General features: G+C 37.7%; 1 protein-coding gene across 4 annotated transcripts in view; it reads right to left on the minus strand.

Annotated features, from left to right (window-relative positions):
* Positions 1-13,712, minus strand: part of LOC139592696 (N-acetylated-alpha-linked acidic dipeptidase 2-like) — a 30,063-nt gene extending 16,351 nt beyond the window's left edge. For 2 of the 4 annotated variants that reach the window (XR_011680091.1, XM_071432796.1), the window contains exons 1-11: positions 13,563-13,712; positions 11,969-12,080; positions 8,846-9,032; positions 7,163-7,264; positions 6,236-6,361; positions 5,376-5,562; positions 4,215-4,308; positions 3,787-3,885; positions 2,022-2,107; positions 1,274-1,393; positions 783-865 (exon numbers count right to left, since the gene is read on the minus strand). Coding sequence is in view for 3 of the 4 variants with exons in the window: in XM_071432796.1 (XP_071288897.1) it covers positions 783-865; positions 1,274-1,393; positions 2,022-2,107; positions 3,787-3,885; positions 4,215-4,308; positions 5,376-5,562; positions 6,236-6,361; positions 7,163-7,264; positions 8,846-9,032; positions 11,969-12,080; positions 13,563-13,650 (1,284 nt within the window). In the remaining variant the exon portion in view is untranslated. The remainder of the gene's footprint in view (positions 1-782; positions 866-1,273; positions 1,394-2,021; positions 2,108-3,786; positions 3,886-4,214; positions 4,309-5,375; positions 5,563-6,235; positions 6,362-7,162; positions 7,265-8,845; positions 9,033-11,968; positions 12,081-13,562) is intronic. The other 2 variants (XM_071432794.1, XM_071432795.1) reach the window with 2 other exon arrangements.
* Positions 13,713-14,107: the final 395 nt, after the last annotated feature.

A 14,107-nucleotide genomic window follows, 5' to 3' on the forward strand; every position in this document is an offset into this window, starting at 1 on the left:
ACTCTTGTAAGACCTATATTTCTTATTGGGGTTGAACAAATCTACTAAGAACTGAATATGCCCAATAGGAAAAGGAAGATACAAGTATTCAGAACCTCACTTCTGAATTTCCCAACATTCCTCCCTCAGGCAGGAAAAGGAAGACAAAAATAGCATGCCCAATAGGAAAAGGAAGATAGAAATACCCAGAACCTCATTTCTGAATTTGCCAACATTCTTCTTTCAGACAGGTATATAGTCAGGGATCCTCCTACAGCATTAATTGACTGTCCTGCCCCTGAGCCTCTACAATGCTGGAATTCACAGGAATTTTGATTCTATTCACTCATAAATGATCTATTCTTTCATTTGCACAGTAGGATTGATTTTTATACAAAGGCTTGGCATGCTTACAGATCAGAAGTTCAGGATCTGGACTTGAATTTATAGAAATTAAGGAATTTCTCAAATAGAAAGTTCGACCAATCTGGATTAAATAAAATGGTATAATTCTGTTAAATTATGAGATATATTTCCACATAGAGACCACTGTGAGATATTAGCTTTGAGTCAAAGTATATTTTTAAATCTTAAAAGAGTTAGTGCACTTATGTTGTAAGAAGCTAGGTAGGTAGGTAATTTATATAAATACATGAGTGCCTCACAACACCTGAAGGAGTCTGTTGTACTCCAATTTTACCACAGAGCTTTTGAATGCAGTTTAGGAATAGATCCTGGGTACTGTAGTCACCTGCAACACATTTTCAAGTTTTGCTTTACTTTACACAGGTTTTTTTATTTACCTCAGCCCACTCTGTGGAACCCAATAATCCAAATTCTTCTGCATCCCAGCTAGCAAAAATAATAGTTCGCCTAGGTCTCCAACCTGCAATTACATCATTAAACTTGAAAATTCAGCTTATACTTTAAAAGTCTACTGACCACAGTGTATTGAAATTGCTTTAAAAACAGCACTTAACTGATATAACAGCAAAAAAATCCTCTCTAAAATCCTTAGAGGAACATATTACTGCAGAGGCATTTCTTCTTAATGCAATATTTTCAATCTGCACAGCTAAGAGGGTACCATTACACTCACGAGGGGATAAATTCAGCCAACTACCACACAATGCCACATATGCATCTCTTCAATGAATCTACAACTTTCATAATGAGAAATAAAACTTTCTGTAGAGGTGAAAAGTTAAATCAATAGAACAACTTATGGAAGCACTGATCCTCAAAGCTGCTGTTTTCCATATCCATCATTTTACATCTGTAGTAAGTAAGTTACCTTCCATCTTCATTTTACCGAAACTCTGTACGATTTCTTGCAGAACTGCAGCACCAGTAGTTGGATCAATACCACCAAACACCCAAGAGTCTCTATGACCACCTAAAATAATATATCTGTCTGGAAACAAACACACAGTATCAATTAATAATTAAAAATGCACTAGGATTACCTGTGATTTCCTTTGACTGCATCTTTACTTGTATGAAATCAAATATGAAGTTCAATACCAGTGCTACAAGTTTATTTCTTAAGGGAAACTGCAATCATTCACTTATTCTACTAAGGTCTGCAACTAAAGACAATAAATATTTAATAAATATTTTTCCATCTAAAAGTCTTTGCTCTGTATGACCTGCTACAAGAGCATAACGTATCAATATATAATATATCAATAGTATCAATAGTATAATGTTAATGCTCCAAATCATCACTAGGTTTCTGTAATTTGAATTATGTTAATTTTTGCAAAGGCAAAATGTTTGAATGATGTAAGGTGAAGCCTACTGTAAAGTGACAAGCATTAGAAAAAAAATATTCTCTGATGTCTATCACTGTATTTTATAGGGAATGCTATTCTTGGGAATGTCAATGAAAAACTACTCAGAATTTCTCAAGACTCTGTATTGTATGGTTATCTAAAACACTTTAATTTTCTTACAGCACAAGTACAATAGAAATATAAAGTAAGTACAACACAAATACAAAAGAGAGAAGGAATTAAAATCATCAAGCACCTGATGCTCACCTGGTTCCAGAGCTCCTCTGAGGATGCCAATGACGTTGTAAATTCGTGTTATTTTATTGCTTGTATGAATGTGCATTCTGATTTTTCTGAAATGGAAGGTGGAGTAACCATTTCTGATTGATAAGCTAATAAATAGCCAATGCTAATAACATGTAAACCAGAGAGTTTGTGCTTCTGTCCTGCCTTGTGTTTTCAGCACTGATCCAATGTGTGTTCAGCATTGTCATGCTGTCTCAGAGACCCATTTTTTATTTCAGTTAAGCCTACTGCTGATGCCTTAGAAAAAAGCCTATGAGCTGTTCTAGTCTATACATTTGCAAAGATTTACAGAATTTATAGACCTTTTTTTAATGGGAACCCATCAGATAATTGTGTATTAGACGAATAAACTGAAAAACATGCACAGTAATTTAAAAAAAATCTACATTTGACCAAAATTATAATTGTGGGTATGCAGATGTTTATAAAGAATACACTTTGGTTTCCTAGCACAGGCCCATACAACAATACAGAACTTGAAGAAAAGATGATTAGGAATATTCATCCAGGAATAAACTGAAATCTGTGTTTAGGACAGTAGATCTAAGTGATTAAGATTTGTCAGTCACAGAATCACAGAATGGTTTGGGTTGGCAGGGACCTTAAAGGTCATCCAGTTCCAACCTCCCTGTCATGGGCAGGGAATCCTCCATTAGAGACAGAAAACCTTCTACTAAAAGCACAGTTTTTTCTTCCCTGTTCCCTACCAGTAAAATCCACTTGTGAAATTTTATAACAACCAAGGGAATCCAGATATCTGGAGAGATAAAACTAACACATGTTCAGCCCCCTTAAGCTGTGGAAGAAACAAAGCACCAAACAATGGGGAGGGGTTGCATGTCTGGCAAAACCTCAGGAGATCCACATTTGAAGTTATCTTTTCAGCAGCAAATCTGCATAGCTGTCAAAATCAAAACCTACTTCAGGACACCCACTGGATCTTTGCCCAGAAAGTAACAGACACCAGTGCCTTGAACGTGCATATATGTGCACACTTCCCATGTGCAAGTGACTTTCTACCTAGAATCAAAAGGTTCATTTTGATATGGAACTGCTCTGAGAAAGAACTACGTGTAGAATTAATCCATATTTACAACAAAAATGTTACTCTATCAAGTAGGAAGATGTTAAAAAGCCTACTCAAAAATACAAGTTTTGTGGATGAATCATATTGTTTTCTCACTGTTGCTCTTCAAGATACTCCATACAGCACTGTAATTATGTCAAATATGCTTTCTTATTTAGTCATTCCTACTTTATTCATTTTCAGCTACCTAAAAGCAGAGCAGAAAAGAATAATGATAAATGAAGTCTTTATAAAATTATATATATATTCAGACATACTCTTGTTTTCCAGGAGATAGAGTTGTGATAATGATACACCATTTTTACACGCTGTTTTTTGGGGTCCACTAACAGTCCTCACTGAATAATAACTTCTGTTATTAAACTTAAACTACATTTATGTGGAAAAGTCAGAGAAAAGTGAGCTGTAGCTTTATTGCAATTTATTGTCAAATGTCAGTGTAATGTGGCTTGATCTGCTAATTTATAATCTTTTTCTAATGGAATTTATTTTCAAATTCTAATAATTATCTCCAAATGTATCCTAGCAGAAGGAAGTAAATATCTCCAGAGTATCTCTAGATGTATTGATTGAGAGTCTTTTCCTCAGAGGGATTTTTTTTTTGCAAAATTGTATGAACAGAAAAGTATTAAAACAGACCTTGCAGAAGAGTTGCCTGTGAATCCTGGCCCTATATTATAAGACACATTGAGACTTCCCTTCCAGCTGCTGTCTGGAGCTGCAGGTCCTCCCATTGCACTGTGAAATGAAAACCAAGACAAATGCAGTTGACCATTAGGCTGAAACCTTTAATTCTCTTAATAATTACTGCAGCAAAACCTAGGTGGTTTTACAAAATTCTTAAAAGCATTATTGCAAAAATAGAATACTTTAAATTTTCCACATTTTCTGGAATAACTACATTACTACTACATTAATTACTACATTATTACTTCTGAATTACTTTCATTACTACAAAAGAGTAGCAAATGCAAATAACAACATAGACTTTGCCATCTTAATATGACAAATTCGTCTGCCCATTTTTCAACCCTGACTTCTGAAGAGGAGGGCTGATGTATACTCACCGCAGTAATACTTCTGCATCATGATATCCAATGGGATGAACCGGGATTTTGGGAATTCCTACACCTTCATTAACCTTGTACCTGAAAGTGTACTCTGAGAAAACAGAAGAAAATGTAAAGTTTATGGCATTCTTAGCAACTTTAACCAAACTGGAAACACTTTTGAGCAGAGCAGCCACCAGCATACATGATTCTTTTTAATTCTTACATCATTTCTCACACACTGCTTCTAGAAAACCCAACTGTAATGACAGAACCATCTGCACAGCAGTGCAGAAGATGTCCCCATGCTTGATGCATGATTTGCTGGCTAGATTTGCTGTCCAACCATGTTATAACATTTCCTCCAAGCTGGCATGTGAGGTGAAAATGGCACCTGTGCAGCTGCTTGACAAGCTGCAGGGGACACCCACAGATGCATTTACCTGGGTCAAAGACTGCCAGTGTCTCTCTGAGTCTGCTGGGCCTGGCACACACAAGCTCTCCTGGTTTAGGCTGTCCTATGTCCCCAGCAGTGACCACACAAGCCCATGAGCTTTCCAGAAGCATCCCTGTACAGCCATCCCACCAGCACCCAGCACTGGCAAGTATCTTAGTTCAGACCAAGTTTAGGATGCCAACAAGGACAAGAGAAGCACGTGGTGCCAACTTTTGAAAGACTCCAGACTGCTCTTATTTTTGCTACAGGAATTTTATTCCCCTTAAAAAGGATTTTAAACTGTTTTTTTTTTCCTGGAACTTTTGATTAACAAGGAAACATACCTCCAAGTAAAGCTATTAGTCCTCTTTGATGGCAAAGTATAACCTTGTTTAAAAGTGGTCCTCTTGAGAAACATAGACATTTTAAAATGGCTATAATTCTCAGTCATTTTCTGCTGCTCCACAGTCTGTAAACTTACACATCCTGCTTTTTTAAGTGTCACAAAGGTGGTACCATATAAAGAGTTTCCTAGAAACTTTATTCCCCTGCCTAACTGAATGCAGTTAGAATGACACAGACAGAACATAGTGTGCAATCAAAAATTAACTATTGTCAATAAGAATTTCAAGCAGCTTTTTTTTCTGTGCATCTGTACTGAAAATTAATTAACTTCTAGTGCCACACTTTCAGCAGCAGTTTATGAAGTACTTGATGGCCCATGCTAGAGAACTTTCACTCACCTTTTGCAGGATAACCTGGGGTCAGAGGATCCCCAGCTCCATTCAGATTTAAAACATTCCCACGCTGGACTCCTCCACCTGGAAGGTTCCAGCCATTTGGATAAGGTTCTACTCCAGGTGCACAGTAGTCAGCAGGGTCTGAGTAAAGTATGATCCCTTTGGCTCCTGCTAATATGGCATTTTTAACCTGTGAAATTATTTGGCTTTAAGATGCAGCTTTTTTTTTTTTTTAATGCAGCAATAAAACTGAACGTTGAGATTTGCTTCCATGCAGGCATGTTTTTAGAAGACAAGTATGTGAAAGAGTTGAAAATTACCCCAGATTTAGCAGAAGAACCAAGCATAGTGAAATGCAGTATGTTCATTATTTGTGTCAAACCTTTTGTCATAGCTCAAGGCTATGAAATGAAGAACAGAACATAAAAATGAGGCCCAAAACCTGACTACCATCCCCACTGCCCCACTATCACCAGTTTTGCCAGATTTGTTGTCTAAAATCAGAAGAGAAAGTTACTCAGTTTCTGTGCATCAGACTCCTCGTCAAAGTGCTATTGTTTCAAAGTAGTGCAGTTCTATAGATGGCATGTGTCAATAGACTTGGCTCTACAAACTACTCCATTCCCTGAACTATTCTCTTGCAAGAACTGCCTAGGGAGTTTGCAGTCATCTCTGTCTCAGGACTTTAATACATCCATCTGGTTTTATTATTTTGGAAGTTTTTCTTAGACTGCAGTCACAATGGATATATTCCAGGCTTCCTTCTGCTCATATGTTCCAATGAACAGCCCTTATTAATTCCCTCAAGTTCTACCATCATCAGTGTCTGACCCACAGAAGAAAAATTAAAACTCAACCCTTACTTTGTTTCCTCTGAAGATCTTCCCATATCTGGCAATGACAATCTTTCCTGTACAGTTAATTCCCATTTCACGCTCCAGCTTAAAAAAATCTTCTGTACGCCCATAATTCACATACACCAGATCTGCCTGGGCAGAAAAGAAAAGCAGTGTCGTGGCAACTGGTCAGTCAACAAACAAAATATTCTTATCAGAAATAATGTTTCATTCACTATGTATGACAGAGGATTTTTAACTATTTTTTCATTTCTACAACTGAGACCCAGGGCCCAGAAAAACAATAGCAAAAGATATTCACAATATTCCATAGGAAGCTTTGGCTCAAAATTCTGATTGGCTATTATCCTGCACTTAACAGGCCTAAAAACAGGCTGGAAAATAAACCAGGTACTTTGGTAAACTGACTAACTTCTCTGGCTGTGACAAAGCAGTGGTATGACTTACATACACAAACACTCACTTTTATAAAATTACATTCATTCATGCAATGCAATGTTGTCCCTGACCTGTTCCATAAGGAATTAGCAGATTAAGTGAGGACCTTTTGTGGCCTTTGAAGGCATTCATTTAATCCAAAATGTCTTCCAACTTGATATAAATATTCTAGTGTTATTCTACTAAATGCTACTTCTACCTGTGTCTTAATCAAGTCCTCTACATATGACTGAATAATATGGAACAATCTGAGATGTATCCAAAATTTTCCATCAAGATAAAAATTTTTCACTTATTATGTGATTCAGAGTTCTAACGATTTGAGAAAGCTCAACCTTTGCAGAATATGACATCTATCTGTGCCTAAATGTTCTTTAATTAAGACAAATGGTAATTAAAACTACTGCAACAAATTTTTGAGAAGTTGGAGCAATCTGTCCCAGAAAGTGTTTCAAAAAATAGGTAATAGTACCATTACATAATTTCTTTTCTTACCTCTGGCACTCCTTGTGCTGAAAACGCATTATAGGGTGGTAGTATATGAGTAACGTTTTCATACCCCTGTGGAGGTGGTTCAAACAATGATGTATTGAAAACCTATAAAATAAAATAACAGTAGTTTCTGATCAAACATTCTAGGCACAAATTCACACACTAAAAAAATGTTAATTATAGTTTAAACTAAAGTCAAACTCATAACAGTTATTCAGTTTCTGTGCATCAGACTCCTTGTATAATTAAATAATTACTATTTCAAAATATTGCAGTCCTATAGATGAAAAGTATCAAAAGCTTTGGCTTTGGCCAAGTTAGTTTGCTTTGTCAGCAGCTTAAATTATAGTTTCCATTAATTGATAGCAAAAAACACAATTCTAACTAGTACACATAAGTTCAAACAAAAACACAGGTAGGGATCCAGAGCTGAAATTTTGTAAGAGAATGCAGATATGAATACAAAGAGACAGATCACGTGTCAGAAGTTGCTCATCAGTCACTCCCTGAACTAAAGGAAAGAAGTAGCTTAAAATTGCCAAGAGGTAGTGACGGAAAAAGACATCTGGTTCATCCATGCCATCCCAGGTGTCTTTTTTTATGCTTTCTCCCACCTTGTATTATTATTCTCTTTATCTCTTATCTAGTGATGCTCCAGTTAAACGTGCTGCCCTTCATCACTATGCATTGTAACACTCATGTTGCTTTAAGGTGCATGTCCACCTTCTGTCACCTTGTGAGACTGTAGCTGAGACACTGTTACAGGGTTTCTGGAAGAACTTCATTCTTTCACCTCTAAGCTCGTGTCATCTCTGAGCACACATTCCTTACTTTCTACCCTGGCTCGTCATCCTTATTTATGTGCTATGATGCTTCTCTAGCAGTCCCACCTTCTCTCCTTGCTCAGGATCCTTGTCAGAATTTACATCTACTTCCTTATTTCCCCAGGTTTTCAAAAGAGAGAAGATGTCTCTAGGCTGACTAGTTCATTAGTACTTCCAACACTAACTTAGGAGACACCATAGGAAGCCAGTGAGATCAGGTTCAGAGCAAGGGAAACAAGGCAATGCTACATAAAATTGATAGTATCTCCACAATTCCTTACCTCAGCATGTAGTGGAAGCAAATATTGTACAGATGTTCAAGCAGGGTTTGGATAGGTACTTGGAAGAGAGATGTAATGAGGGTCACTGACTGGATAAATACTTGGAAAAGGTCTAATGAGAATTTTTCAAGAGACTAATTTCAGCATATTCAGAGAAGCCCTGAGCTGAAAACAGCTAGACACTGGAAGAACTGCATGCCTGAAATACATTTCTTTGTCCTTAAACATCCCTGTGCATTCACTTAAAGCTGTTTATGGAAACAGGATATTAGCCTAGAGGTATCCTTAAGCTGAACCCTTCTAACACCTTATAGTCTATGGGTGTTAACTGCAGCTTCTCCACACATCCTCATTCTTCCATATGAGGCACTGAGATCTCAGGCCCTTTGCTATGTTTTCTGCATAGCCTGGAAAACCATTTCTAAACACAAACTCCCTTTGCACTGGATTATTTTTTAATAACATAAAGCACATGCTGAGCTGAGTGCGTGAGAATACAGAGGATGACACTTGTTTAACAGGAAATCACTGGTGGTTTTTTAGGTTTTACATTAACAACGTTTTGTCATTGAAAAGATCACCTCATTCCCTTGATCATCAATTAGTGAAATGTAGTTTGGCTGCTCTTCATTTGGGTATGAAAGAAGCACATCATAATTAACAAGTTCTGCTGAATCCAATCCAAATTCCTTCCACTGGCCTTGAATTTTTTTGGCAAGAAGAAGATTCTGTTCAGTTCCTGCGAGGTGAGGCAACTTGGTAAATGAACTAGAACAAAACAGAAAACCACTGGTAAGCAAATGCAGAGATCCCCAATAGTGAAATAGGATCAGTGTTTATAAAGCTAATCTTCAAGACACATTGCATGGACAGTAAGGTCTTAAAGTGTGAGCTGTAAAACATGATTGCTTATCAGAATCTGCATCAGGACATGTACAAAATATACTCAAAGCAGAGGATCTTTCCTGAGGCCTTAAGATAGGTCAACTGAACTTCTTTGCATAACAACAGAATAGCCACACCTACTCACAAGCAATGAAAATCAATGTCAAAGATTCAGCAAAAGAATATTAGCAGTAGGAAAAAACAGGAATAAATATAGGAAAGCTAAGCATTCAGAAAGGAGCCTTCCAGATAATTCTGGTATCTGATCATGATTTGTACCATTGTCACAGCGTGCCCTAATGTCCTAATAAGTTTAACTTGAAAATCATTACATTAAATTATCTGCACAGATTTGCTCTTTTTTCTTAATCAAAAGCCTGAATAGCAAAACCTTCTTAACAACATTTACTTCCATATCAGATATAACACACAATGTTGATAAACAGTCACAAACAGAATCCATCCATCCCTCTGGGCTGCCCTACAGCAATCTATGCACAATTTGTTCAGCCCAGTGAACAAGTAAGGGATGGTGAAAGCTCATCAGTCAGCCAGGTACTTTGCATCAGCTTCCAATTCCCAACAGGCTACTTATCAATGGCTGCCCCACAGATGTCAGATACCAGCAATTACCATTAATTAGTGGTAGGAAATACCATGATTAATATCACTTCAGCCTGTCACTTCAGACTGTTTTCAACCCTTGTTCTACAGTGTGCACTCCCTCAGCTACCAAAGAGAATGATGTCCAAAGCCTTGTTAAAGTCAAGGCTGTTACAGCCACTGTAATGTCTCCCCTTATGCACGTAGCCAGTCATTTCCTTACAGGAGGCAATATGCTGACCATACAAACAAACAGGAAATAAATGTTGACTCTTCCAAACTATATTTCTGTCCTTCGTGTGCTTGAAAACAGATTCCAGAAGGATGTTTTTTTTCACCCTTCCAGACCTGAAGCTGACCAACTCAGAGTCCTCCAGGTTGTCCTTATTAAGATGGGCACGCTATCAGCCCTTTTCAGCCACCTGGGACCTCTTGCAATCATCAGAACTTCTCACCTACAGCAACATTGCAATCATAACATAAAGGTCTTTCACATGAGTCCCACCTGGCCCCAGAATTTGAATGCATCCAGATTCTCTTAGACCACAACCTTTTGCTCTTTGCTGTTGTTACTCCTTCTCTTTAAACTGTGAAGGTAGGCACCAAAGTCTGGAAGCAACCTTTGCCCAACCCTCTTGTTTGTTTGCCTCTTGCACTTTATTTAATTCCCACTAGTATTTTAAGTACCTTTTAATTCTTTAAGTATTCTAAATGCTACATATGCCATCAGGAAAAACACGTGTGGTTTTTTTTTTTTCAAATTTTCCCTTCTAAACAGTTTAACCCTTTCCAGAGCTATGATACAATGCTAAGACCAAATCATCTGCACTTAATGAGACTCTTGTTTTTTTCCTATGTGACAAAAGCAGATGTAGTAGTCTGAAAAATAAAGAATATGGATCAAAATTTTCAAGTTCTCTTTTTTTAATACTTTTGACTAACTTTTTGAATAGTGTGTTAATACAATCTCTCTGCATTTCCTGATTTTTATTTGAATTTAGGCAAAAAAAAACCCCAACGACCATGAAGCATTTGGCCCATCATCAAAGCAAGCAGACAAATGAGAAACCATTAATATCCCACGGCCAAGAGACTTTGGCATAATTACAGAGCTATGCCGTGCTATGTTGCCTAGATGCTCACACAAAAATAATTTTCAGGAACTCTCCAATCTACTGAAAGCAACGTATACAAAGTAAGATTGGGCCTGTAGACTTGAAAAGCTTATTGATATTAGGTAAGAAACCTTTTGGGTTTAGAATAAATGTACAGGAATCAAATTTGCCAGTAAGCCTTTGATGTTCTTGATGCAGCTGCTGACTTACATGCTGAATACAAACATTTTACTAGCCACAGTGAGTATTTATTTACCTTTCATGTGAATATATTTGTTCCTCTATAGAAAATATAAATATAGCGAATAAGGTGGGGTTTTAATTTTTGTAGAATGAAAAAAAAGGATATTTTTATATCCCCAGTATTTTAGATGTTTTTAAAGAACTGCATGGGTGCACTACAATGCAAAAAAGTATATTTACTAACATCATGCAAGCCTTAACCAACCATACATGCACACTGACCATGGACAGAGCCCTTTATCTGAGAAGACAGGGTATAATGGGATGTCAGAGCTCCCAGTTAACAGCACATTATCCAATATGGTCACACTAAAGGAATTATAAATTGTAAGTATGCATGCAACTCAGTGCTATGCAAATTTGTAGCATTAGTTTTTAATCCATTAGTTTTCTGCTCAGACTGAAAGTTTAAATAGACACTAAACAGATGATCAGTCAGATGTAATTCATGTCAATCATTGTATTCAAAACAGAGTAAAATCATCTCAGTCTGAAAGGAAGCAGATATCTGAGGTTAGAGCTTCAGATATTTGTATTTGTGAAGATAAATAAAAGGCACACTTCATTAAATCATGATGATGGGAAATCATGAAGACTGGTAAGCACTGGCAGTAATGCAGCCGAGGGAAGCACACTTGACTGCACAACCACTTCAAAAACACAACTTCAAAAATGGGGAGGGGGGAACAGAAGAGTTGTAAGCCTTTCCCTTCTTCCCTCAGACATTTCATACCAACTAAACCATTCTAAAGCATCTTAAAAGCTCTGCTTTTAGAGGCCCTTCCTTGGAGCTGATGTTATCACTTTCTGGCTTTTTTGACTGATAAAATTGTTCAAAAAACAATGCACAAAGCTTACCGAAGAAATTTCCTGATGTTCTCTGCTTTCATTTCAGCCACAAGTTTCTGTCTCACATTTTGATGCGCTTCTGAAGAGTTGGGGTTTTTCTCAGTCAGTTTTGTAAACCACCCTGAAACACATTTGAAAAGTTTCCCACTTAGCAAGAATTTTCTCACATGTTTGAGCATGTTTGAGCCTGTGGTACTAATCAGTTAAAACAACAAGGATGAAGAGGGCTTAGAGCACCCTCTGCCAGTGTCTGAGGGCTCAAGCAGAAAAGTAAAATATATTTCATTGACTGAAATTCCTAAAAGTGACACAATGAAAAGAGTAAAACCTAAATCCCTGGTAAATCCCCTTTTTAAGGTAGATTCATCTCTCATTAATTTTAAACTATAGTTTAAATTCTCAATTAACTGTTTGTAGTGTGAGGTTCAAACTCCTGACACTCATGATGAAATTAGTTTATTTAATTTATGCATATATTTTAAAATAGATGTGTAAGCAGATAAAGTGAAGGTCTAGGACTTAACAGCCACACTGCCAACACTGTAATAGTTACAGACTTGGGGAAGGCTGGGGTTAGTCTATTTAATAATTAAAAGAATAAAGTTAACTGTTGCCCAAGCCAGTTTTAAAATGTTTATTCAGTGGCCATAAATAGTAGTAGGAGAGGGTATATCAACTGTATGAGTTTGTCTTAAGAAAAAAAAACAGCAACAACAAAAATATCCTTTTATTATTATACTTAGACAACCCCAAAGTGGGAAAATTTTCATAAGAAAGATAAATCCATGTGCTGTTACATGCACAGTATATATGACCTGTTACACTTAAATACAGTTGTAGTAACACTCTGAACTGAACAGTGATGCTTGATCAGACTAAAAGTACATCTTGCCCAGTACCATGTTTTGGAGCTGGGCCAAAAGATGATGTTCAGGGAAATGTATAAACATAGCACAAGCACCAGAAATTAGCAGCTCAAGGATCTCCAAAATGAAACTAATATTTTACATACTTAATAGCCCTCATGGATTTTTCTTTCAAGCTTTAGTGTTGGGTTTGTGTTACAACACAAGTTTAAAAAGGACGTGCAATTTCAATTTGAAATCAAATGCTGTAAGTGACTTCAGAAAAGAATCCCTAGTAAAGTTCATTGTGCATAATGAAAACTTCAGTAACTTGGCTGTCAGTCAAACTCCTCCTCTTCATTCATTAAAATAGCAACAGAATAGTAGCATTTAAAAATATCTTCAGTAAAAAACAGGAAATAAAAATAAAAAAAAAATCTGGGAGATTTTGCAATCGCTGAAGTCTCAAACTCTTGTACTAATTTCTTCTCTTTGAATGCCTGGCTGCCTCTTTTGGGAAGCTGTCAGCTCACCAGGGCTTGTCCTGAGCTGAAGCACAGAGCTGTTCTGTTCCTCACTCCCTGAAGACTGAAAGTGCTGGACAGAAAAGCTTAGAAAAGCAGTGGGACAAATACTTTATCATGCCTCTGAAGAGCAGCATAAGCTCCCTGCTGGTGAGTCAATCCCAACAGGGGCTGCACACAAGGGTGTGCAGGGGAGGGAAGCTGGGGGCTGAGCCCCTGGGTCTCTGCACTCACCTGTAAGAAAGCCCAGCAAGAAACAGCCGAGCAGCCCAGGGCACACGAGCCACGCACGGAGGGAAGCCTTGCTCCTGCTCCCGGCCATGCTGTCACACTGGCCGGCACTTGGCAGGCTCTGGGAGCTGGCAAGCAGCTGCCTTCCTCCTCCTCCTCCTCCTCCTCCTCCTCCTCCTTCCACCCGCAGCCCCAGGGCTGTCCCTGCCTTCTTTGCTTCTCAGTTCTCATGCTGCCTAAGCAGCCTCAGTCCCTGGGTGGTGGTGATAAAACAGTTTTCCAAATGCAATTAAACTCTTCCATTTCTTAGTCTCACCCCACCAGACAGCCCCTGTGTAGCTGGGTGTGTATCTCTGTAACAAATATGTATCCAGGCTGTGCACCAAGCAATGTAGTATTTAAGATCTTAATTTCTACTAATTATCAAGACTTTCTGGTTTTGAAAGTTCCTGATTTAGGCTTGTTCACAACCTGTTCCAGTGGAAGTGGCCAAGAGATGAAATTAAAGGAAAACTTATTTCCTCTTTACCAACAAAACGCTGAATTGC

This window comes from Agelaius tricolor, unplaced genomic scaffold (genome assembly GCF_023055355.1).
Source record: "Agelaius tricolor isolate 1412-34295 unplaced genomic scaffold, bAgeTri1.0.p SCAF_9, whole genome shotgun sequence".
NCBI classification, from domain to species: domain Eukaryota; kingdom Metazoa; phylum Chordata; class Aves; order Passeriformes; family Icteridae; genus Agelaius; species Agelaius tricolor.